This window comes from Lutjanus erythropterus, chromosome 11 (genome assembly GCF_056507025.1).
Source record: "Lutjanus erythropterus isolate fLutEry1 chromosome 11, fLutEry1.hap2, whole genome shotgun sequence".
Classification (NCBI taxonomy): Eukaryota; Metazoa; Chordata; class Actinopteri; order Lutjaniformes; family Lutjanidae; genus Lutjanus; species Lutjanus erythropterus.
Genome location: NC_139327.1, coordinates 10,972,524 through 11,000,408, shown reverse-complemented (window position 1 = coordinate 11,000,408; position 27,885 = coordinate 10,972,524). Strand labels below are relative to the sequence as shown.

General features: G+C 40.1%; 1 protein-coding gene across 1 annotated transcript; it reads left to right on the top strand.

Moving 5' to 3' along the window:
* Positions 1–2,081: 2,081 nt before the first annotated feature.
* LOC146318675 (uncharacterized) lies at positions 2,082–27,885 on the top strand. The gene is made up of 3 exons (XM_084730771.1): positions 2,082–2,571; positions 22,462–22,591; positions 24,525–27,885. The coding sequence occupies exons 1-3, from the start codon at positions 2,287–2,289 to the stop codon at positions 26,165–26,167; spliced, it is 2,058 nt and encodes a 685-aa protein (XP_084586897.1). The 5' UTR covers positions 2,082–2,286; the 3' UTR covers positions 26,168–27,885.

Genomic DNA, 27,885 nt, shown 5'->3' with positions numbered 1-27,885 from the left:
TTATATACATTTTATAATACTATATGCTATTATATATATTTACGTTTTTTACTATACACATCAATTATCCATACTGTACTGTTATATATATAGTTTTATATATGTAAGTTAATCTCTAAATATACTCTCATATTTATATGTACATAGAGTCAGTCCTCTTTATCCCTACTGTACAATTATCCAGTGCAATTATATCTATTATCCAATATCTCTATCACTGTGCTGTTTATTGACTTTCTAGGTCAATCAAGTCTCGGTCTTCTCAATAAATCTTGTCTGTTCAATGATAGCACAATTATTTTGAGTACATTTTGAGTACATTTTGAGTACATTTTGCAAAGGTTTCAACAGGACCAAGGAGAACATTTCAAATAGATTACATCGACACTTCTTGGGAAAATGTTGTGTGCAAATAAATTCTTTTTACATGTGTGTAAATGTGTTTTCAGCAAGAATCTTTTGTTGACTATTTCTTGACAGAACAGCATGCTGTAGTCCAGTAGAATATCACTACCTTTGAGTGAATCACACTCACAAACTCTGGGTGGCATGTTTCACTATAAATCCTACACCCTGCTGCCTCTTTATTGTTTAGTGTGTTTGCTGTTAAGGCCATTGATTTCATGCTGCAGCCTGTTTGTTCTTCAGTCAGGTCACTGAGGAAGACTTTCAACAGAGATGTTTTCACAGCAGCCATTTTGACATGAAACAGTAAACACAGGTGCACTTGATTAAAGTTTTGTTCTGTTCAGGCCAAACAGAGTCAGGCTGCTCCTACTGTCCATGTTGGCTCACTGGAACATGCGTAAATCTCCAGTATAATCTAATATTAATTTTTTGGTTTTCCTTCACTCTAATATTTTAGGCCCTTGCCCCTAAAATAAAATTGACGTGTCAGATTTTACTAAATCCATGCCCCGTTTATTCAAAACTTTCCTTAGGAAACAGGGATTCTTCTTTGAGCTCTGGTTTGGTGTGGCTGTAAAATTGGGAGGGTTGGCAAGTATGGTTTCAAACCACAAAAAATCATTGACACAATCCAGGGAGTCAGCAGATACTTTTGAACTTTTCTAAAGTTTTACAATCCCAAAAGGTAAAATAAAACTAATCTTAAATTATAAACTGTATAATCATGATCACAGATCTCTTAATTTCTATGTGCACCTTTGAGCTGTTCACACTCTCAAACACTGGGTGGCAGGCTGCACTGTAAATCCTACAGCCTGCTGTAGGTCACTTTCCCTAAATGTTGGAAAAGTTGCATTCACTATTTATAGTTCATATCTGTAAATATTTTCCATCATATGATAGTCAGGGTAAATAAATCACCTGCCACAGGTAAGTAGACTTTGTACTGTATGAAGCCGACAATCGTAATAGTGAAAACTGAAAAAATGTGGAGAAGTTCTACGAACTTCAAAATGTTGAGCACAAGGAGAATTTTCTTTCCTTGATGTTTATTAACCTGATATTTTTTTGATTACTTTGAACCTTACTGAACATGAAATGATGTTTTTTTTAACTTGAATTAATTACAGAATGAAAATTATGAGGTGCATTTACTGAAAATATTTGAGTATCAATAATCACTTAATCAATAATTTTACAACTTCAAATAATTAAGCTCTGATAACCTCCAGAATACGAGTATATGAACTCAAACACATTGTGACAACTGATTGCCTCAATTTTTTTGAGTACTGCTGATTTATTCAGGTTTTGGGTGTAGTGTGTAGAATGCATGTCCCATCACATATATCCTACGGTATATACAGTAGGCCTGTGCCTCTGTTAGCAAAACCAAAAATATATTTGTAATGTTTGAATCATGGGACTGAATCACAGTGAAGACTTCTGTAATGTAACTGATGGCCACCACAGAGTGTAAATCCTCACTGTCTCCTGTCACTCTTTCTGACATCAGTTGAGTTTATGTTCATTTTTATTCTTTCTTATTTTTTTATGTTTATGGCATTGAGTTTATTTTATGAGTCTGGTGTGACCTCGGTGGATTGTGGGTGTGTGGAACAGCCAACAAAAGGCTGCAGCCTCCCCAGGCTCCACCAGCAGCTGTGTGAGAGACTGCAGAGCAGAGCGGAGCGCAGCGCAGCAGAGGAGTGGAATGGGTCCGAGTGTGACGGCGGTGGGTTCAGCAGCTGAAGCGTCCAGCCGCTGCCGCTCCTCTGTGGGTCTTCGGGGACGAAGAAGAGCGAATCAAACCTTCATCGGATCTATTGAGCTTCTGTTTGTTGGGAAACAGTGAAGAAGAGAGGACCGGAGGACAGGATGTCTGTCCAGGAGCTGCCGGGCTCTTTTGGAGTTCTGTTCCCAGCCTTCTCTCTGCCCATGAAAGCGGAGCGCAGTCGGAATAAGGAGCGGCTGGAGGCCAGCCTGGCCGGCCTGTGTGAGCTGGAGCTGCTCAAACAGAGGCAGGAGTGCCGGGTGCTGAGCGCGCTCTGCCTCGGGGACTCTCCGGCTCCCGGGCGGCCGCCTTGGGGAGCTCTGCGTTCGGCACGCTGCGCCCTGGACGCACCGACAGGACACGCGTCGGAGGAGGACAGACTCCAGACTGTAAGTTCAGTTTGTCTGATTTTCCTTTGTATTGATGAAGGATAAAAGATGTCTCGGTAGTTTGCGAGTTGTGAAGGACAGTTTGTTGAGCTGTGGGAGCTGTTTCTGATCTGTTTCTTAAACTTTGCATATAAAGGGCCCCACTGTGATCCTGGTTTAATTACAGACCCCCTGCCTGACCAGGATCAGTCTTATCAGGAGGGTTTTGTTGTCAGATGTGAAGGCTGCTGCAGGCAGAGCTGTGCGCAGTGGGGGGTGCTTGTGGTCATGGATCATTTCTATACATTTACTTTTTGACTGAATGTTTCAGGTCTTTGAAACATTTAATTATTCTGCAGTCTCCTCCTGGAACACAGAGCTCCCTGTCTGGACGCTCCTGTGGTAACTACTGGATTAGATTACCAAACACTGAATGTATGTGAAAATTAAAGGAAAAGAAAACCCCCTCAGCCGGTCACTGACCTCAGTGTGCAGTTATGAAAATGCAAAGTCAGGAGGGCCCCTAAACACACACGTTACCATTTAAGGGCAAAGTTTTAGAAGACCTTCATTACTATAAATGCTGAACACAATGGATTATCCAGACATCTCTATCTGCTGAGTTTGGATGAAATATCACTTCAATGGGAGAAATTATCACACAGAAACTGAGCTCATTGTTTGTGTTCTTCCAGCTTTTGGTCCAGATTGTGCCCTTTGAAAGTAGATTCCAAAATCAACATCAGGGTTTCCAGATGAACTGATTTTCTGTGGGGAAAAAAAGCAAAACGTAACCTATTTTATGGCAGCTGCACTACCTATACAGTAAGGCCTGTTTTAAATCAGTCTAATGACATCAGCAGATGATGCTTCAGAATATACAGCACAGGCCTCATGACACATCCGTATTCACCAGACTCTAACAAACAGTCACGTTTGCTTAAAGAAATTATCCAAAATAGCTAATTGAAACAGCTGTTATCAGTAAATGACATTGTATTGCACCCTGGGTAAATATGTGAAGAGGCAGTTTGTGTTTTAAATGGAGAAACACTTTGAAAGACAGGAAATTTCAGAGTGTGTTGGTATTTATTTCACATTATAAAGAGCATATGAACATTTCAGCTGTTCCTGAGATGAAGTTACTTGTGTATAACTAGACAGTTTTGGCCTGTAGTCCACTACATGTAGTTAAATTATGAGTTTGTCTATAATTGGCAGTAGCTGGGTGGTAGTTTAACTTAAAATCTCAGTACATTTTCAGTAGTTAACTAGTTTGAGTCATGGACTTTAGGTTGTTAATTTCAAACTACATATTCATAATATTCTCATGACATTTTTTTGCCATACAGTGTGTATGGAACAGTGCCACAGCTCACTGGCCAATCAAAATTTTCTGATTTCCTGATTCCACCTCAGCAACCGCTCCCTATTTTCTCCTTCAAGCACGTCCCTAGGCCGCCTCAGTGAAGACAGGCCTGCCCTGGTCCCTAAATCAAACACACCCACACTTCACTCAGTCACTTCAGTTGTACCTCCGTGTGACAATATGAAATTCCAGACTCAGATTGTGATCACTTCCTTTGATGTAGTTTGAATGTAGCTGAAGCAGTTTTATTTTGATGAGCTACATTTTTGAGAATAGTTAAGATGCAACTGTAGATTTAATTATTTTTTCATTATGAAGTAGCCAGTTTTCCTACAGTTTGACAAGCAGCTGCCACTGGCTGGATCTGCTGTGACGGTCTGTCCACGTGAAGCAGGAAGACGTTTGTCCGACTCTTTACAAAGAGATGTTTTCAACATCACGAGTGCAGCATTATCCTTGTTACTGACATTTGGGGATGACCCAACTCTCTGATTTTTCCAAAACACAGAAACTACAGAAACAACAACACTGAGGCTCAGAAAAAACAGACTCTGTGTTCTCACTGGATACACAGATCCATCTTATGTCTTCTCACATGTCTGGAAAATGCATAATGCAATGCAAATTCACCAACCAATGAACCAGTGCAGTATAACAATGTATAAAGTACTAAGTGAGCTAGAGAATCCATTGTAACACTAACATTGAAGTGCTTTGATATTGTTCATGGAAACTGGTGCTTGTGAGTGTTATGGCCACTCACATCTGTCTTTCCCCGGCATGTTATACAGACCATTGTTTAATTGGTAAACCGTGACACAAGGTCAGCGGCAATAACTGTGTGTGTGTGCGCGGCTGCAGGGTTATTAAGTGTGGACTGATGGATACTTGAAATGGCAGGAATTCCTTCTGCAAGGACTCGAGAGCAGCAGCAGTGTTTAGAAACAGCTGTAATCTGACAGAGATGTACATTGCAGCACATTTCATGGACACAAAGTCTTAAAACTACAAACAAGGCACAAATCAGCTGAACCACATGAGTGACCTCTAATTATCACCAACCGAATATCTGTTTAAATATGAAACGGATGTTGTTGTGAGCATTTTCATGTAGTTAACAGCTGTTGTCAGTTTTCCTTTTAACAAGGGATGTTAATGATGAATCATCAATTGTCATTTAGAATTAAACCAATTAAAATGTGCCAATTAGTAATATGGAAATGTCAGTAATTATGCCTCATTTGACATTGTTTCGTCTGGCTGAGCTATTTGTTGAATAAAGAAACTTAAACTCTGACTTAAAATTAAAAATGAGAAAAAACATACAAGCATAGACATTTAAATGACAAAAAAAGAGAAAAAATGTTGGTTAAGGAAAATGCACAAGATTTTTAACCCTATTTTTAACTTCCAATCCAATCCAATCTAACTTTATTTGTAAAGCACTTTAAAACAACCACAGTGGACCAAAGTGCTGTACAGAAATAAAATACAAAAATAGATTAAAAGACATAATTGAATAACTTTAATGAAATAAAATAAGAATGGTGAGCCATGACCTAAGCATGTGTAAAATATGACTTGTCTTCGGTAATGAATGCTTACATTATATATGTACAAATTGCAAAACAAAAACAATACAGCAGTCACTAACTGTCCTTTTATAAAATAAAATTGAAATAAAATAATTAACCATGTAATGCCATAGTATGTATTGTGCAGTCCAGTAAATTATTGAGACATTTTGTATTGCGATACTGTGATATTCAATATATTGTTTACATCCCTAATGTTTTGTGTATCTACTGTATAAATACTAACAGAAAGGTCCATAATGGTGGTCACCAACTGTGATGCCAAAGCTCATAAATATCACTTGTAAGCCTATAAAAACAGTGGTTAAAAGGAATAGTTGGGCATGAGTAATTAGGGCCAGCAAGCAAGTAGCTTAGCATACAGACTGGATGCAGGGGGAAACAGCTAGCCTGGCTGTCCAAAGTGGAAACATACAGTCACCAACACCTTAAAGCTCACTGATTAACACGTTGTCTGTATAAACATTAATTTGTGGTTCTTTGGGAGTAATGTGCTGGAATGGCGACCAGTGGCCGGGCACAATTATTTCCTGGAGCCCTGAAAGGAAACTAAAATAGTTAGTTGGCACCCTGAGGTTGCCAAGCGCATAACAGAGACTTCAGGAAGTCATTGCCCCCTGATAAAATCGTTTAGACTTTTTAAAAACTTGAAGCAGCCAAAACTCATGTACTTGTAGTAATAAAAGTTATAAGTAGCCAGAGTCAGACAGTCTGGAACAGGATCTGTCTGGTCATCAGGGTGTTATGCTCCCTCGGAGACTTGGTGGTTTCCGAGGCACTCTGACGCCAGCTTGAAATTCTCAACACGACTGCAAATCCTTCATCATTTCATTTCTTAGGCCTGATGCTGCGTCAGACCTGTTGAAGGATGTGTTTACCATGATGCCCTCTCTAATAGACTCTTCAGTATTATTTTCCCTCTGTGATTGTTGCAAGTCATCAGTGGACCTGAGTGACTGTTGAGTTTCCAGTTGTACCCCTCTTATCCCCCCTATTCATCTTTTTTTTTTTTCCTGAGGAAGGTATCTTCAGTTACAAGAAATACGGCTGAAATGATGTAATGAAAAGATTTCATAATTCCGAAAAGCACCACAGTGTATCATCTCTTCAATGTGAGTCGCTTCCTCGATTCTGTCTGGCTACTTTCATTCCACTTAGTCACCTCAAAATCTGCTCTGAAATACTGCATAAAACACAGTAGTTCCCCTCCCATATGCCCCCCCCCCCCCCCCCCCCCAATGCCCCACATTCAATAAAACAATGCAAAAGTGCACTCTTAGATGCCCCTATGGTAGATAAAACGTGATAAAGTGCCCTCTGGGATACCCTTCTAGTACACAAAATTAGGGATAGTATCCTTCTAGTGGATAAAACCTGGAAAAGTGCCCTCCAAAGTGCCCTTTTAGTGGACAAAACATGATAAGTGTTTTCAGATAACTTTAAGTGGAGAAAACATAATACAGTGCCCGACATACTAAGGCCTTTAAATATATGTCTTTAAATAGTTCAATAGTTCTCTGCATGTCTTTATTACAGGGTTGTAGTAGCTATTTTAATCTAAACCAGGAGTTGGAACTGTTTCATCTTAAATGCATTATGATTATCACCACAGCAGTGCCCCACCAAGAACAGGTGGTGCCCTTTTTATTTTTTTCGACCCTGCCCCTAAGACAGCCTGAGTCCGCCACTGTCGGAGGATATCAACACGTCTCCATCATCGTGGGATCATGCCTAAGAGTAAATAAAATAATTCCTTGGAGCACATTTTGGCACGTATGTTGGCACACACTGTCTGTGTATATACAGTAAATGAGCTGTGCTGATAGGCCTGCACTGCTGGATCATTTCATCCCCTTGTTGATATTGCTCCACATGGCATGTGCTTCCTCCCGCTTCTCAGAGGGTTTCATGTGACACATAACTCAGAACCTTTCAGACCCCTTCAAACTCGTAACTTCTAAAAAGTTCATAGATGCTAACTTGGATCTTCTTTATCCAGTAGCAGTTCCTCTGAGCCCGTGTTCGTCTGTATGTGGATGAGATGAGGAACAGGAGTGAGGGGACAAAGAGAAAACCCTCCCGTGTGTGATGCAGGAGAAAGGCAGAGAAAGAATGCAGTGTGTTTGTGCGCAGATGAGGGAGAGTATGTGTATTTATTCCTCAGCAGGAGCTGCTGACAGCCATGTGACAGCTGACAGCAGCTGGAGACGCAGCACAACCTTCACTGTGGCCTCCTGCACGCCAAGGGACTAATGAGAGGCACGCTGAAATGTGGACTCACAACCTGTGTGTGTGTGTGTGTGTGTTAATGTCAATGATTTGGAAGGATTAATGTTTAAATCTGACTAAATCATGGCTTAACTTTATATTATGTTGCACCAAACCTTTAAAATAGGTTAAAGCTATAATATGTAACATTTCTGCAGTAAAATATATAAAAACACATATGCTATATAATTTGTTGAGTTGTGTACTTCTGTTGTTCCAAAAATCTTCAAACATTAGAGACCGAAGATCAAAGAAACATTAAATTGAAATACTCCAGACAACAATGCTCCAGCCAGGGTTAAATTTCTACTGCGGCCATTGCATGTTAATTAGAGTTTAAATTAATGCCGGATGTTCGGCAAATGAGTGTAAACAGCTGATCGTCAATTCACGATGTCGTGCACGTCCTGTGCTCCTGCAGTGTTCCCGCAGTCTGCCCGAGCTTCCCAGTGCCTGGTGAGGAGGGGGGGGGGGCAACTCACTTCAACCATAGATTATATATTAAACAGGATTACAACATATTTAATCGATCTATTGCTCCAACTCAATATTCAGACTGCTGTAGTAATTTCTGGATGCACAAATGCTTCATATTGCTCCTTTCATTTGTGTAAGCATCATCTCTGTTCTGATTGAGCTCTTAAATTTTGGTTTATGTCAGTAAACTCTGCTTAATTTTAAATCTTGATTTATTCATTATTCATTTTAAACTGGTTTTGTTAAACTGATTAGAACTAATCTTAGATTATATTAATCTTTGTTGATGCAGCAAGTCATAATGTTATTACAAGTTGATCTGACTAGCAGCAAAAAAGGAAAAATTACTTTGAATAAATTGTGTTGGTTAGTAAAGTATAATGGAGGCAGGATTAGTGTAACAGAATTATTAGTGTAAAGTTGCATCTGTAAACAGCAGAGCGGCTGACAAAACAAAAAGTGAGCAGGAACACTCCCCTTCCTCAACAGCTGCTGTTGACCTGCCCTTGAGCAAGGCACCAATTCACCATCAGTGGAACACCGTGGCTGTCCTGTACTCAGTGGTTGTGTACATTAGGTGTGGCAGTGTGTGTGTTTACAGTGTGTGTGTTTGTGCTGTCATCTAACACACTGTAAGTCTCCAGTGGAGACATCTGCAGCTGTGTGACCAAACTGTCACTGAGGCCAAACACAAACACCCTGAGCTGTAATGGATGTGTGTCACTTACGTTTCGCACCTCACTGCGCTGGCCAAACACAGCAGCACGTCTGTGTGTAGCTGCTGTTTGAGCTCCTGCTGGGGGGGCAGAGATTGGACTGGAGGGGGGGGTTGGGGGGGGGATTCATTAAGCTACCTGTCACTTGTGAGGTCTCCAAAACAAAAACTACCACTTGGTTACTTTCAGTCACAGCTGTGCAGCTTCAGGGGAGTCAAGGGAAAACATGCACTCATTACTACAAGCCAGGACACAACAGCCACGCACGTCCTCTGTGCCATGATCACCGCCCAACTGGAGATACCTCTTTAATAAAATAGAAACTGCAAGCTTTTATGCAGGGGTGAAGGTAGATTGAACCTTCATCGCTTCACATTGTTTTGCTACCGCCTCCAGCTTCATGCATCTCTAAACACACACATTGAATTTTTTAATGCCTGTATGGTGTTGAGAGAACATCATGCACAGCAAATGGTGTAAGTGACACAGAATCATTTGTGAGTGGTGACAAAATGTAAAACACGTCCCGGATCGTCCCAACCTTAGTTATTACAGAGCTACAGAACAATCAGTGGATGTATATATGTGACTTTCTGTCTGTAACTGAACAGCACGAAACATGAACATTATTTTGTTTGTGATTTTATTCTGTTTTTGCAAGATGACAAAAACCTCTTGGTCTCGGTGTAGGAGAGTCAGCTGATGTTAGCCAGGAGTAATTTAAACAGTTTGGAAAGACAGGGGGGTTTCCTCCTGACAGGATTAACAGCCCACAGGTCTGTGCTGATGACAAACACACTGGAACAATTTAGAAGCAATTTATATGAAAACTACCTGTTGTTAATGTAACTTTATCAGATGTGTTTTCTTGTTGGTAATGAGATCGTGACGGGTTGTTGTATGTGGGTTTTGGCAGGCAGCGGTAATTTCCGACCCTGCTTTTATGACGAACCTTTCACATGTTGCTGTTAGAGGTGAAGATGTTAAAGAGAAAATGAAGACTGAAATCCTGCGGTCCCAACAGACAATTAAACTGCGGAGGGTAAAAACACAATAAAGCCAAAAGCTCATTTACAGTTGCAGATTTTCAAGTCTGAAGACAGACTGAATGGTCTCATCTCGCTATGGTCAGTGTGTGCAGTAAGAGGAATGTAAAGAGAACTTTGGAAACTTAGAAAAACAGACCGTTCAGACTAACTGCTTGCTTACAGACTGCTTGCCAAATGGGTCAGCGCACACCATTGCCAGGGGTTAAGCAGAACTCTCAGTGTTATTGCTTAGACACATTCTGTACGGAGTACAGTTCGCCTCGAAACTGATGGATAATGTCACTTTGTAAAACATCTTTGAGTAAACCTAGATCATGTCAAGGATTAACCACTTGATCCACGTAATGTCAGCAAGAACAGCTTCTCTGAACTCTCATCATGAAGCATCGGAAATCATTGCACCAACAACAAAAAAACAAATGCAACACAATGGAAGCCCATTTCTGAGTTCTAAGTCTTTATAATCAGTAACTGAAAGGACTTAGCAGACTCAGGTTATTTGAAGGGCAGGGGCAAGAAAAATAAAAAAGGCACTAGCAGTATGCAGTGAGGTTCCAAAAGTCATAATGCCTTCATGGTGAAGCAGTTTCCAATCCCTGGTTTAGATTAAAATTGTTGTTGTTATGTCCACTGGCACCCTATAAGACACTTAACCACATTTTGTCCACTGGAAGGGAACTCTAGAGAGCTCTTTTTCATGTTTTGTCCACTGGAAGAGCACCCTATGAGGCACTTCACTGGATTTTATTTACCTAAGGGACAAACAAGAGAGATCTTTTGCTGCATTTCTTCTAAACACCAAATTTCTCAATATTGTTAATGTTAATTAAATCATTATTTTGTGATACTAAGTCATTATTGTCAGATACTGCGTAATTATTTTGAGGAAGTTTCTAATTATAATGACTAACAAGATCTTCTTTTTGTAATTCGCACTGGTGGAAATGTGTTTCCGTAGAATACAGCAATACGATACAGTACAGTGTAGACTAGAGTGGGAAAACACAGAGACAATTCAGTCCATATGTAAATGGCTCTGACAGTAAGCCTCAGTGTGTGTTCACTGTCTGGCTTTAATCACGTGAAAGATAATGACCATGTTCTCTCCAGGACACTGAAGGAGATTTCCTGTGCTAATCAATATATTTTTCCAAGAAGGGTCAACTCATTTCAGTGGATTGATGAAGAAACATCCCTTAAGCAGCTCCATGTGGCTCTGATCAACTCTGAGCGCTCTGCTAAAAACACAGTCGCTGAATGGATCCCGTGAGCCGTTTCTGAGCTTTCCGACAGACACCAGGCCTCTACAGAATGGTGTCTGCTCTCTCTAGTTGATCAGATTCCTCCGAACGTCCTCCGCCTGCGCCGCAGCAGTTCCAGCTCTGAAGCATTTGACTGTACAGGTCACAACAACAGCTGTCAACTGCCTACTTAACCTCGCTGTGAAACCAGAGCTGGACCCACGGATGTTTAATGTCCTGGCCGTTCGTCATCTGAAAATATAATACCCAGAACACAGGTCGATGTGGAGCACGCAGCCCTCAGAGTTGAAGAGGAAACCATATTTGGACCAGTGTTAGGATGCCTTCAAAGCTAGTTTAAACAAAGCTATACAGGCCAGCAGTCTAAACATGCCGAGGTGACACTGAACATGAGCTTCCAGCTTCTGTTCCATATGCATTGATAAAAAAAAGATCTATTAATGTGCATTATGTCAGCCAAGCAAAGGTGGTGAAAGAACAACCATTCATGTTTCAAAAATGATTGGTAAAAGCAGAAGTACTGATTCAACTTCTTTACTAAAGTAGAAGTGACTGACTCTCTATTCAAAGTATAAAAGTAAAAAAATCACCCTCTGAAGGACATTTCTACAGACTCTGTGCAAAAGTAACTGACCCTTATCTTTTCTGTTGCAGTTGAGTCTCAATCTTTTATGTAGTTTACATTTTATGTCTTTTTTGTCTTGTTACATCATTTTTCATCTTGTTAAGTGTTTTTTGTTGTTTTTCATCTTGTTATATTATTTTCGTCTTTTTCGTTGTTACATCCTGTTATTTTTTTGTGTAATTTTTCATCATTTTCATCTTGTTGCATCATTTTTTGTCTCGTCTTTATCATCTTTTTTCATTGTTTTTTTTATTGTGTTATGTGTTCTTCTTTTTTATAATATAAATTGTCTTCACAGTTGACTGCAGAAGAGAAAAATCAGCTTTGACTGGCAAATAGTCCCAAGAGAAATGTTCTAAAAATTGACCTGATTGCATGGTTAACAGTTTCTTCTTGTAGTGCTCTAAAATGCCAAATGAAAGGGAGAATTTGAAAAGATTTTCTAAAACATCTGAAGGTCCCAGATCTCTGGAGTGAATCCAAGATCAGTCCATGAAGGAAATGAGACCTTAGTCACTGCACTCATTAATTACATTAGCTAATCTTTTGTTATGTTCATGTTTCATGTTGATACATTTCACTGTATTACATTGGATTGTTGTTGTGAGTTATGTTTGACTGTTACTCCAATAATTATTTTTTATGATAATTTCAAAGAATCAAGATAATTCATTATCATTATACAATACAGTTGTACAGAAAATATATGGATAATTAATTACATTTAATTTAAATTAACTGAATTGAATATATATAGAGTTGAATACAGCTGCATGATGGTTGTCATAGGCAACTGGACCTCAGCTCAACTGGTGAAACATCTTCAACAGCCGCAAGCAAAGTTTTGTCGCCTACGACAGCTCCTAGCAAACGCGATGACCTGGATGACTGAGAATCTTCACAGACGGCAACAAGATGATGATTATGATAATATGGTCGCAAAGTTCAACATCTGGGAAACATTTTTGATCAACTATAACAGTGTTTGAACATGAAGCGTAATCAATGTAAAAACACAAAGCCTCCCTTCCTTCGTCTAGCCAGTCTTGCGTTTTGTGTCCTGTCAGCTCAAAACTGTTCCATCCCTGATCCCTGAGTTCCTTTTTGTCTGTTTCATTGTCCTGACGTGACATTAGTGAGTTGCAGCCTTAAGTCCAAGCTGTAGCACAGCTATTATCTGTGTTTTCCTCCTGAAGTGTCTGCAGCAGTTTGTCCGGTTGATCTGACTGCATTTGTTGATCCTGTCAAGGTCCGCTGCTCTTCTTCTAATCCAGAGCCCATGCTTCATTTATAGTAATATGAAAGTTGTTTACTGGGGATTTCCACCAGATGCGGCTTTGTGACGTCGCGTGTGTGCCACGGTTTTGTTCCGTCTTACACGCAACTGCAGTTCCCACCAGCAGCGTTTCAGAAGCGTTTCAGCAGCGGAGCGTTTTGCCCGTCTGCTTATGTTTACTTGCTCTGATTTTGTTGATTAAGTCCTCTTTCCTTGCTCTTTGTACTTTTACCATGGATAAGCAGGCTACGCAGTTAAATAGTTTATTTTCTCTCTTTCTTTCTTTGTCTGTCTTTGTGATTGTGAGTCTGCACAGGGTCTTTTATTTTGAAAATTAACTGGATTCTCCTTGCCTTTTCTGTGCCACCTGTTTGACTTGCTCTGTGCTAATTGACGCGGCATCCATCAAAAATAGACTCAGTGTGTATTCTCCACGGAGTGGAACGCCGAGCCGCTTCTGGGAAGCATCTGAAATGCGCCGCGGCGCTTCTGGTGGAAACACAAGCATTGTCTAGAATGGCTGCGAATTGGCCCGAGTGCCATGGTGGAAATTAGGGGTTATGTGTAACTTTTATGTACCCTTGCCAGCAATGGGTGTAAAAGGAGTAAAGCCAAGACTTAGAACATAGATGAACATGGATGTAATGCTAGTGGAGTGCAGCAGAACGAGGCTCTGGCTCTTTTTTTTCTTCAAGTAAGAAAATATAATATTCACAGTCCACATAATTTGTTTGAAATTCATATACATTTTTATCAGCACATGAAGTTCCAACCATCAATAAAGCATGCATGTCATTCAAGAGAGCCAACAGAATGGAAATGGAATGATCAAAGTTGTTATATTGCCATTTAAAGGACCACTGTTTAGGATTTAGTGGAATCTAGTGGGTGGTTTGCAGTAGGGCTGCACAATTAATCGAAACTTTATCGAAACCGCCATATGGCTTTATGCAATTTTCAAATCACAGGAGCTGCAATATTTGTTAAAGGCAAAATGTGTCAAAAACCTTTTAAATGAATGAATGTTGTGAGGAAGAGATGTCCCTTTCTACAAATCAGATTATACAGACTTAAAAAACATGTTCATTTGGTACAGATTCCTGCAAAAAAAAATATCACACCGTAATCATTTCAACCTGTTTTTCAATCAAAATAAGAATAATGATGTGAAAATGATCATTACCTCTAATAGCGCAAATCATATCGCAATTGCAATATCAAAATAGTCAAAATAATCACTATTAGATATTTTTCTAAAATCGTTCAGCCCTGGTATGCAGATTGCAATCGACTGAATACCTGAATCACGTCACTGTCAGTCTAACATTTGATCATGTGGTCAGTGGTGGTAGAGTATGTGAGCACGTGTGCAAACTTGACACTGTGGGAACAGTGGTTACATAACCTTCAAAGCAAACCACAAATTAACTGTGCACATGTACATGCGTGTGTCAATTAAATGTGCACAATACATGCTGGATGCACTCCACATTTGGAGAGCCGTGGTTACTTGGAAAAAAAAGTGGAAAATTATTTTCTTAACAGAGCTTTGTAACAACTTCCCTTGATAAGTAACATCATCAAGCTGCTCAGCTTGAGTTATGGCACTAGAAGAAACACTGAGTCCCTCCATCTTGCTGTTATTCACCTATGACTGTTTCTCATAGACTATAAATACTGCACATCCATCCAGACATAAACCATCAAAAACCTCATATAATCTCTGGGTTACGGGTGGAATCAGGCTCCTGTGAAGCATCCAGAGATCCTAACCTAAATGTTACCTTCATGTTGACATTCACTGTAATCAAATACTTGTGTGCATGTGGACAGACTGTATGAGAGTGTGTGATTAGCAGGCAGATAGAGAACATGTGAAGATCTGGTATTTTTTACAGTGTAACAGGGTCAGTAATGGTTTCAATTATTGATCACAGGAAATCAAGACTGAAAGATTTTCAGGGGACTGACTGCAGGGGGACTTTGTGTTTCCACTCTGTTTGTTTTGACTCTTTTGAAGCATTCCTCCTGTTAGTCCATGTTTCCTGTCTCTGTCCCCCTCATATTTTCCTCCTCTCTTTCTATAAGCCTTACCTTACCTTAGATGGGAAAACCTTTCTCCTTTTTCCTCCTGATCTTTGCCTCTCCATCCTTTACCTCTTTGTTGTCATGGAGACAGCAGCTGCTTTCAAATGGTTCTTAAATATTTTTGAAGTCTAATGTTCAAGGGACTTGCTTATCAGGACAAACACAAATACATATGCTGCATAACTGCAAGTCCTCCACTGTGAAATGACCGTTCATTGGGGCAGCCTGCTCCGAAAGCATTCCTAACTCCCCACACCCAGCCACCCACTGACACACACACTCAGACGGTTTATCTATTTATCTGCTCTCATGTTTCAAACAGGCGTATGTCTGGATTTACATTTCAAATTCAATCCTAGGGCGAGTTCAGCATGCACATCTCTGTGACACGCCTTAATTCTTGTTCCTGTAAATAAAAAGTCAGGTTTCATGCTACAGTAAATACTGCAAAACCATTACACCCTTACATTCCTAATATTAATTCATCAGAACATGTATGAATTCATCCTCAAAATGCATCTTTGCTAGTTTATCACAGTGCATACAGCACATAATCACATTTCAGTGTGCAGAGAAAACGACAAATCAAATTTGTGGCCAAAAGAAGTTCACTGCTGTGTGAAAAGAGAGAGCTGGTGTTTGTGGAATGCACATTTTGTTCAGTCTTTGTCATCGTTCCAGGTGTTATTAGTCAGCAATGTCAATGTAATGAATGCATGAAGTCTCTCAGAGTGTTGTTCACTTCAGACCGAGGCTGCATATTATCACAGCAGCATCGAGCCAGACTGAATATTATTCTTGTCAACCCCTCGGACCAACCCGAAAATAATTCTGCAAGAAAAATAAAGCACGCTTGAAAGCAGGACAGAAAACATTGCAAACTCTACACGGTAATTCACTTTCTTTGTCAAGTATGACTTTGTTAAAGTCACGTAGCCAATGAGCTGAAGTCAGGCAGACTTTACAGAGTGTTAATTGTCTGCGATGCAGTCGCACCAGTGATCCCTGCAGGACCACTGAAGCTCCAGCCGACGGCTTTACAGCTCAAGGCTTCAGTAGGGCTGAAGGTGTGTACATGTGTGCGTGCACGAGTGTGTGCATTCATGCGTGACTGCGTGTGTGTCTATGTAAAGACATGAGCGCGTGTTGGTGTGTGTTAGCGCGCACTTACATGAGAGAAACAAGCAGCCATTGAGCCAGTGTGGTCTCACATAAGTAGCTGCTTAAACCCACACACAGCCCCTTTCATACAGAGCATGCCTGACATAAGCCCAGCTTAACTTTGCATGTATACACACACACACACACACACACACACACACACACACACACACACACACACACACACACACACTGAATCCTATGGCTCTATGTGTTGAAGAGTCTTGTGACACAGTGAGTTTGTTTATGGTTTAAATCTTTGAGGACAGATTATTTGCAGTTACTATTTTTGAGAAAACTGCAACAAAAGACACAAATGCTACTGGTCACCCTTGACTTCTGTCTGTCTTTCATACAATATATATTTAACTGATGAAAACTATTTAAAAGGGCACCAAATGTTGATAACATTGTGTTCATTTTTTTTAAAAAAAGAAAGTTGTTCTTTTTTAATTTCATGAAAAGAAACTTTTGAATGTGGTTTCCACCCAGCTGTGATAATTTATTATATGCCTATGCCTTCTTACAGTGACAAGTAGTTGAAATTATTCAAAGGTGGAGATGACTTTTTTCTCTGGTTAACATGTATTTTAGTTATTTTTTTAGTAATACATTTATTGGTGGAAATGTATGATATAGCATAAAAGATTTACTGTTTTTTTATATTATTATTTTGTATTAAACATCACAATGTAAATGGAAATGACCAGTAATACCGACTTTTTACCACTGGGTGTTACATGTGACTCACCCACTCCTGAGTGCAGAACAAAAACAGCCCATGAATTAGAGTGGAGCTCCAAATCAGCAAGTTTAGACCCCCACATTTCCCATGATGCCTTCTAGTGCTTTAACACATAAGCAAGCTTAACAAAATACTCAGCGTTTGCTGTTTTGTGTTCCAGAATGCAAATGTTACTTTTTGTTAGTGTTCATGATGTGGCTGTTCAGAACATTCTGGTTTATGTTGATGATAATTATAATTTTTGAGCTTTTTTTTTTTTATGTTTTTTCTTTAGGCTAGCTGTATTTTGCTTATGTGCTTACAAGTATAGCTCCTTCATTAAATGATGTGAAAGGAGGATTAACAATGTCGAGAGCCACCTATTATTATTTTCATATGTATCAGAAAATCACACTGAAACAGTTCCCAGTATAGTCAGTCATTGTAAAATTAGACCAGTTGAGTTTTGTACGCTGATCAGACCAGTAGAGAACTGGAACCTGATCCAACCCTGTCACCCAGTCAGCCTCAGTGTTGAATTAAATAAAATTCTACAGTACAGATGGGTTTGAAGGTATGGTGAGCTTAGATTTGTTCCAAAATGAGATACTCATAAAGAAGCAGCTGTGTTCTTCTGCTCTCTGATATCTATTCCAATCACCATTTTCTCAGCTCTGATGTTGATGATGTAACTGTTAAATAAACCACAGATGTACGCTCTCCAACTCCATTTATTTTGTGTGGGCTGAATGCCTTTAGTGACTGCAGAACAGCAGGTCTTTGGAGGCTGGCCCACTGATGAACTCACACATTACAAGAACATACACACTAAAATCACCACATGTGTCTTTACAGTATGCTGGCTAACATGCTACTATAATGCTGTGTAGATCCATGCAGTTTACAGCTAAAAAAGGAGCCTGTTTGGGTTTTTTTTTTTAATTGTCAGCAGAGCTGTGGCACTGAGACTTCAGACATGGATTCAAGTCAGACTAAAGTCAGAGGAATGAGGACTTGAGCCTTAACTTGGACTTGGCTGTTAGACTTCCTAAAGACATGAAGACTTGGGATCTATTCAAAAATCAAGTTCTGTCCTGTTCAGTCTTGTAGCAGGAGTGGGTTGCTTGTTAAATACAACTTAGCTCAGTTTTAATCATGATTATTCAGTTGTGTTAATTTCACACCCTCTTCTTGTCCTGTTTGTTGTGGTATACCGCAACATTCGATTTTAAGCCCAGTTAAATTTGCATTTTTCTTCCACTGCTCTTTTGTTTTGTTTTGCTTTGTTTCAGAAAATTCTAAATCAATTATCCCTAATTGCATTTCTCCTTAAAAAAGGGGGCAGCTCATGATCTTCAGTCTCAAGGTGTCTCAAGGATGTCAAAAGCTGAATGATGAGAGCAAGACAGTCAGTTTCTGTTTTCTGCTTAAAATTTCCCTCAGCTCTTTGGACCAGTTACTCCTCACCAGTCCTCATTTCCAGTCATAATCTTACCACGTAGCTTGCAAATGATTATTTTCCCACTCTTAAGATACTGTTGATGTCATATTATAACATAAACCTTCCTGAACACCAGGAACACAAGTATGACTTCCAGCACGCATATTGTTATAATCCAGTCTTCCAACTTCGCTTCTGGTTTCTTGTGGTTTCAGAGGTGTCTGGAATTGGACCTAAAATTTAGGGCGTCTTCAACAACTTCAGCGACCACTATTTAACTGAAACTTTCCTACATCAACAGCTATCCATTTTCTGAAGCCAGTAGTCAGATGTGACAACATAGGAAAAACAGACCTCAGTATACAAAACTCGTATGAAGTGCAACACGTCTGTGCAGACACAGTCCAAACTCTGTTTTTGTAAGTTAGCTAATGTGTGGTATTTGTTTCTTTTGGTTCAGCTGGTTCATTTTCCTCCCAGAGGATATTATTATGTCTTACATTACATTACAGCACAAAAAACAGCCTAAAAGAAACACATCTGAAGCCATGACTTCTGTTTTCAATACTGGTGCAAAGCTTTCCAGTAACACAGTGATAAAGAGTTTCTCACGCTCTAATGATGATGATGATGATGATGGGCCCAATTACATAAAGCAGAGAAAATCCTCTGGTACCACATTGGTGTTCTTTAATAACAATCAGACATATTAAAATCTGTATAAAGGGAATTCAGAGCTTTTCTTCAAAACACATTATACATGAGAATTAAACACTGACAACTGTGTAGTACTGAATTGTGGAGTTAGACAGTTAAACTGTTGTTCATGATTTTTGTGTTCAGGATTGTTGGGCGGTGATTATCTCAGTCTAAATCAGCCCAGCAGTTCACTTCAGCTCACTTCAGTTCCAACAACTTGACACAGAATTAAAAAATACCATCCTGTCACTGTCCTCTGGTTCTGGCAGCTCAAACATGTCAGACATGACCAATAAAGCTGCTCGATGGAGCGTCCATGTTTCAGGTCATTTTCTGGTCACAGTGGTGTTTGGCACTGAGAGAGTGGACGAACATACCCCCAGCATTTCAGAGCAGAGAAACCTGCTCATTTTTTCAGGATTTCAAGACCAAATTTGATATATTTAGTGATTTTTTTCTAAAAGGAACAGTTCATCCAAAAATGCCATCAATGACTCACCCACCCTCTTCCCTCTGGGAAATACTTTGAACACACCCAGCCGCACCTAAAGGCCAGTTGTTGAAGCCCAGAAGACATGGGCTTTGTGGCACATGCCTTTTTAGAATACTTTTTTTTGGTAAAATGTGGAACTTTTCTTTTAAGAGCAGCCATTCACAAACCTAAGAATGCCATGGCCCAATTTGAAATCTGAAAATCTGATATGACCCATCCAAACCTTTAATCACAACTCTGATCAACACACAGACTAATTGACCATTAATGACGTCATATATGATACATTACGCTGTTAATTTGACTGGTCACCAAATATGGTGTAACACCTGTTAAACTAGGTCAGATAATGTGATAATGAAAAATAACACTCTATTTATGGAGTGTTTGTTTTATTATTTCTGATTACTTTTTCTAAATTAATCAGCATGAAATTTTATGGGAATTTCAACCTCATAAAATTGAAAACTTAAAAACGTTTCATGTATTTTTCATGGCCTCTTAAGGCCGACCTGCAGGGCCTTCATGGCTCACAAGTGACCCGTGGGAATCATTGCACTATAGGATAAAGTCATCACTTTGCTGATGTAACATGCTAGATTTACCATGGAAACTGAGGGATAGTTAAAAAAAAATGAGATCACAACTGATTGCAGCTGGTTTTACCTCTCATGTCTCGAAATACAGCTTTCGACCTAACGTGTGTGTCATCTGTGGAAAAAACATAAAAAGAACACTTCTCACAGTCTCATGTTTTAGCATCGCCACGGCTCTGGTTTACATGACATAGTTTAATAGATGTCCTCTCCATGGAAAAGTACGGACACTTCCCCTCTGAGTATATAACCTTTACTTTATGATCTTTATTGTGATATTTATTCTCCTGCAGTATTACTACTGGGATTCATGAGGTGTTTCATTTTTGACACAAAGTGGCTGTACTATAAAACCAAGTTTAACTGCAGGAGTTGCACAGTGCTATTCCATGCATAACAGCTCAGATGGTGGTGCTATAAAATATACTGTATTAATAATCCGGAGGGTGACACTTGGTGGATTTTCTGCAGTACAGTAAGCAGGTTTTCCGTCTCTCATGTGAGACATTTGGGTTTGGTTAAACATGTGAGGGCTCCTGTCCTGACCAACTGCTGTGTCACAGGGGTTATCTGATGCCTTTGTGTCACTGATGACATGTTTTTATCCAATAGATGGTAAACATTTATTGATTCCATGCAGTGAAAAGTATTATGAATGACAGTACCAGTATTTCTCTTTAGTGATGTCGATTCTTCTCCTTTTTCCCTTCTATGTCTCTATTCTTGGTTGTTTAGACAGCTTCAACTCCTACGTAACATTTGGGTGGTTCAGGCTGTGTGTGTGTGTGTGTGTGTGTGTGTGTGTGTGTGTGTGTATGTGTGTGTGTGTGGGATGGGAGAATGGCGTGTTATTGTTCCAGTGTTTTGATAATAAGTGCTTGTGGTCATAGCTGTCTGTGAATGTGAAGGTTGCTGCGCTCTGTGTCTCTACCTCTCATCCCGGCAGATGAACAGAGAGATGATCTGTACATTCCAGATGAATGTGTAACTCAAGTGTTTTCACATGATTGTCCCAGTGCAGTTCGGGGTGTGGATGGGTGGCTCTTTATCCAAATAAATATAGGGACAAGGACAAACGGGTGAAAGAAACTCCCACATTTGACTGTCCTTTGCTGTCAACTTACTGTGCAGTGTGTTCGGGGTGAGTTCAGTGCAGGTTTTTGGAAACTTTTTCAGCTTCCAAAGATCTGCTAAAGTCAGAGGTGTGGATGTCTTGGACAAGTCACAAACTTAACGACTCTAGACTTGACTTGACAAAATAAATAAAAAAAAAGACTTAGAACTGGACTAGGACTTCAACACCAGTGACTCATGACGTCACATGAGTATTTCTACGATTAAGTTCAGTCACAAACTTGTTTTAACAAACTGTTTTCTAACAACACAACTTTTAGTAAAATTAATATTCTTTTGTTAAAATCCGTCAATCATGGTGAACTGAACTTTATGACATATTTATGGCTAAAAACTGAAAGTTTAGGACTTGCAGGTCTTAACTCTGGATTTTTCAGTCTTTACTTGGGACTTGTCGGTCTTGACTTGGGATTTGACCTGGGACTTGGATGCCTCGCTTTTGGACTTGACTGCAAAATCTTGACTTACAAAACTATGACTTGGTCCCACCTCTGGCTAAAATTACCTGTTAAAATATGCCAAAATCACCATTACATTTAGCATTCACTATAATTCAGTTCAGTTCATACATACAGTATATTGTGATGATAATCACATATCTGGCCAACCATTTTGGTATTGGACATAAATATTTACATAAAATGTGGTAGAAAAAAATAAATGGTCTAAAGAAGCAGCTTTCCTGGCTTTCATGGACGTGAAGAGAGTAGATGAGAGCTACAGCTACACTGTGGATGAATAAATTCCTGTTCCCGTGAAGGTTAAAATGTTGCTCTTTATACTTGGGATAATGGTGTAACACCAGTGAACACAGTGTATGATGAAGTGTTGAAGCGTGGAGCACTGGAATAAATGTAGGGTCCTCTGAGTAGTTTCTATCTTGTGTGCATGTTCAGTACAATCTCTTGACTCTTGCTTTGTGTGTGTGTGTATTTCAGAGCAGTCTCCATTGTACACCCTGGGGTATGAAGGCATCTTTAGTGGAGCAGGTGGCAGAGCTGAAGGTGAACACCGAGGTCAAATCAGCAGATTCTCCTGCTGATCTGGAGGACAGCCGACTGAGTTCAGGTAAAAACTCTGCTTCTCCCAGACAGAACATTTCACTGCAATGTTTTAAGGTGTCCACAATGTGACAGACAGTGGTTTAGGTACTTTCTAAGTGTTATATATCTCTTTTTGTGCATATCCTTTGTGTGCAGATACTAAACAAAACCCCTTAAAAATGAATCTCTTATCAATGTTTTTATAATATCAACTTCATTTTACATGATAAGCTCCGTGCTGCATGAGCAGAGCAATAGTTATTGTGTGCTCCAGTTGCGTGTGACTCACAGTCATTATCAGGAGCAATGATTCTTTCTCCCTGCTGTAGACACTGAGGTCATTAAGGATGCAGTTTAGTGTCTGGCAAACAAACATCAAGCAGACAAATCCATTACACGTCCTTGGTGGCTGAGCCCAAAAACACAAATGAAAGTGCATTGAGGGCAAACAGTCCTGTTGTTGCACCCCCACAGAGGCAGTAATCTCATGGTACTGATTATACGTGACCATAATGAAACTACACTTGTTTCTGGTAAGACCACAAACAGCTTGAAATCTGTGTTTGGTATAGTCAAAGAAAGTGAATTTCTCCTTTGTGGGCAAGTGACTAGTTTCGGGGAATTATGTGTGGAACATAACAAAAATGATCCTCAAAAAAACTGGTATGTCGGTTGGTTTTTTGACTGTACTGTTTTGAAGTTTATCTCAGAGTTCTGTGAAAAGACTAGGGCTCCAACTAATGGTTAGTTTCATTATTAGTTAATCTAGTGATTATGTTCACGATAGATTGTTTAGTCTGTAAAATGTCAAAAAAAAGACTTCCTCAAATTGCTTCTTTTGTCCAAACAATGGTCCAAAACCAAAAGACTGAGAAAGAAAAAAGCACACCCTTGCATTCAAGAAGTGAGAATTAGCAAATGTGCTTGTAAAATGACTGAAACTGTAATTGATTATTAAAATAGTTGGCAGCTTATTTTCATTTCAGTCTACTAATTGTTGCAGCTTGTTTTTGCAGGCTAATCACAGATACAGACTTTCTAAATTAATGTCGAGAACAGCTGAGAGTGTACATTTGCACTTACATTTCCCCTTTTCCATGGATGAAATCACCTGAAGCATTGCTTTTTATGTGTGGACATGGAATTAAAATAAGAGTAATGTCATGTCTAAACTACAGAAGGCAGTTTCTAAAGAATGAATGCGAGATGTTGAAAAGCACTGAACTGAATTGTTGGCATGAACACTGGAATAATATCCAAAATCCAAAGTATGAAAGATGAGGAAGATTTTAAGGTTTTAATGTGGTTTCTTGTTTAAGGTTTAAATACATGGGGTTTCAGTTTATAAGTAATTATTAGTAGAATGATTAATACAAGAAAATAATCACTGCACCTTTATCATAGTCATTAGAAATGTCTGTTATCGCTGGCTATATGATTTTAAGGTTAACCTCTTTGACTTCTCACTCCATAATTTTATTTTGAAATATCAAATTCACTCTCAAATAACTACAGTATATATGAGTGTTTTTGGTGGATTTCTATTTGATATTAGTACAGCATGATTTTACTTTTGAAAAAATTCATAAAGGTCTATCTCACTAACCACAAAATCCCGGTGTGAAGCAATGAAAGCTTTTCCCGTATTTAATAGCAATTTTTATGTGAGTTTTTCAAAGATGTGGGTCATTTATTTGTGCAGAGCACACCCCTCTTTTGCTTGTTAGTGGGAATCAATATTGGTCAGCATAAGCATGTTTCTCATTATGCCAAAGATTCATGACTCTAGTTCGTGCATCCACACCATACTGTAAAAACATACAATATCTTTGCTTTTCATTTGTAATGGTCAGAATTTGAAAGACAATGTGTTATGTACATCAAAATGAGAATACATGTACTGAAGTGCCAGCAGGAATGATTCTGATCATTTTCTTTGTCTTTGCTCTGTTTGTCAGGAGAAGCTCTTGAAGCCAAACAAAATAGATTTCCTGAATCAAATTACCCTGTGGTGCCTCGTTCCCTCTCAGCCCCTGAAGGGACTGGAGAGACGGAGGCAGGAGAAGCATGGCTGTCAGACCAAACAAGACGGGCCACACTTACCGATCCTTTGGGGGAGATGAGGGATGTTGACCCCAGTCAGGAAGATTATCAACAAGCCCAAAAGGTAGAGACTTATATATATGGATTGATCCAACGCAGAGCCGTACCCACACGGCCCTCAAAGCCCCGCACCAGCCTGGCACATGATGCCCGGGCTGTTAGTGTGGTGAGGCAAAGTAGTTTATGCCGCAAGGAGGAACAACATTCACCAAAGCAGGTGTCTGTTCAAGAGATCTCCAGTCCGTCCCAGTGTCCAGAGGGAACTGCTCCGCAGGCTTGCCATAACCTTGATCAGGAGCGTTACCTAGGGACAGGTTTTTCTGAGGAAGCCCCACCTCCGTACCACCACCATCTCCAGCAGAGTGTCCAGCATCAACCAGGGCTTTATCACAGGCCCAGGCAGGCCCCCATGATGAACACCTCCCGCTCACCCATAGTGGACTATCCCTCTTTCAGAGGGCTGCAAGCCCACCCAGACTCGAGCAACAGTGAGCCTGATTCACCCCAGCATTTCCACAACTACCCTCCCCCCCAAGCTCTGCCGAAGCCTCACCAAATGCCTTCACCTGATGAGCAGCTGGTCAATGCAGAGTATATTCCAGCCCAGCCCTGCCGCGCCTCCACCAGGGCTTATGCTCATCACCACTCCAACCCCCATAAGGGCTCTGGGGCGCCCAAACCCAACCGAAGCACATATTCTCCAGAAAGAGGCCATCATCATCAAGAGCAGCAGCCCACAGCATCTCAGATCCAATCCTCCAGATCCCGAGGGGGCCCAAAGAAATGCCGCTCGAATGAAGACAAAAGTGGTGCCAGCAGGAAGCCAGGAAAGAAGGCATGTAGGTCTCAGTCAGAGAACAGCCTGCAAAGGGCTCCAGAGCGCAAGTATAATACAGTAGAGAGAGATGGTGGAGGAAGTGGAAGCGGTGGAAGGGGGAGCCGCAGTAGTCAGTCTAGGAGCAAGAAACAACAGCAAGGTGGTGGGAGCTACCGGCGCTGGCAGTCCACCCTGGAGCTCAGCCAAGACGAGGCTGACCAGCCACCCATGCAGGCACCCATGCAAGGCCACTCAGCTTCAAACCAAAAGGACCACTGCGGAAGGCGCACACGCAAATTTCGCCTAACACATGCATCGTATGCCTACCCACACCACCACTCCCACCACCATCAGCACATGGAGTATCAGTTAGAGAGGGACCAAGTGCCACCATGTCAGCCTAGTGAGGACTATCATCACCCAGGTCAGGGTGAGTCTGAGTCAAGCATGAGCGAGGCTGACTCTCCAGATTCCAGCTCTTTGTCCAGTGACTCAGATGAGAGTGGTGGTCTGGTTTGGCCCCAGCAACTACCCCCACAGCTTTCCCTCCCATCACCTGCTGCCCCACCCGGAGCACCCCTGCAGCCCAAGGCTTTTGTCAAGATTAAGGCCTCACATGCCCTCAAGAAGAAGATCCTACGCTTCCGCACTGGTTCACTGAAAGTAATGACCACTGTATAAAGTGGAATACTGGCCAAACTGAAATACCATGAGCTCCAGACCTTTGGACTACGTAAAACAATGGATGAAAAACTACAGTGAATATAAAAATCAATGTGTGCATGACGGTATTATGATCCTGGTTAAATTGATTGGATGGTTTTAAATCAGCCTTAACAAGCAATGAAGGAAATGACTTTCACCATAACAGCCTCTTTGAAACAGTTTTTTTTTTTTGCAAAGATTAGAAGCCTTCGCCTCACCCAAAAGCTCTCAAATAGGGAGTCTGGGGATATAGTGATTCTATCTTGTTCACAAACAGCCGCTAAAGGTTATAGAGCCCATACATGTAATTTGCATGACAATTAAGCACAAGACATCAGTTGACTTGGTGGGCCCAGAACACATTGTGTACAAACTGTTAAAAGAAAGTGGTCACATGCAGTCCAGACCACTTCCATATGCAGTGAGCAATCAGATTTCAAATGTGTCTTCAAAGCATCTTGGGTGCGTTCACAACTTTACTTAGAGCTGTCCACCGGTGATCTGACCACCCAGGATGCATGTTAATACCAGGTCTGAATAGACTCTTTGTTTAAAAAAATGTGTTTACATTTTACTTTATTTACTTTAGTCTTACATGGATGACTCATATTTTTTCAAAGGTACTCCAATTTGGCCACATTGGTCCACCCATCCACACCCATTGATTAGGAGTGTAGTCCATGCTGGCATTGTGTTTGAGCTCTCAGTGAACCTTGATTTCTTGATTTTATTATCCAGCCAGGAACACCCCAATATATCCACCATCGTAAGGAACACTGAGCCTCATGCAAGAACATTTTGGTACTATTATCCTAAATGTTTCTTACTTTTTTGTGTGGTTTATTCAATGTTCCAAGTCAGATTCACTTCGCACAAATCATGTGCAGTTAATCATTTGGGAGATTTGATCGTTTGCATAACCAACACTTTGCTTTGTACAGATACCTGTTCTGCACATTGGAAACTTATTGTTGACCCTATAGTAGTCTACAATGCTGAGACAGGCTATAGTGTTGTTATATTTGGACTGTATAATCCTCTTTTGTTGCTGAAATGATGCAAAACTGTAAATAGGAGTCTAACTTACGACAAACAGACAAAAGTTAGTGCTTCTCACATGTTTTTTCATAAACATGCAGCTATTAAATATATTGTGGCTGGGAGTAAATGTATCTGACAGACAGGGGAAATGTGACCACAGCGTATAAAACGAGTAGTTGTGAAGGAGTGGAGTGTTATTACAGTACAAAGTGCTGGTGAGACATTTTGTCTGGAGTTTGTGGTTGAGATAGTAAATCTCATTGTAGAAAGAACTGACTTAAAGTTGAAAAGAAGTCTGTGAAACATTTTAATGTAGCAGCAGACACAAACCAGCAATATTTAAACTGTCTTTAAAAAGTTTTTGGTGAGATCGAATGTCTCATTCACAGAATAAGTATTCCTGAAGGATCTTGTTTAAAATGTTAAGTAGCAACAGTTTTTACTGTTTTAATGTTAATAGTAGGCTACTTGCAGACTAATACAAATCTGCCTGCCCAAAGAATGTATTTAACATTACGGTGTCACTTTGAGTATTTGACAGTATTATCATTTAAAGTGCACTAGCCAACTCACTATTAGCTTCTTTTTGTATGAAATTTGTTTGACAAAATGCAGTGTATGAAATAATTAAAGTGTTTGTTTTAAACCAAACA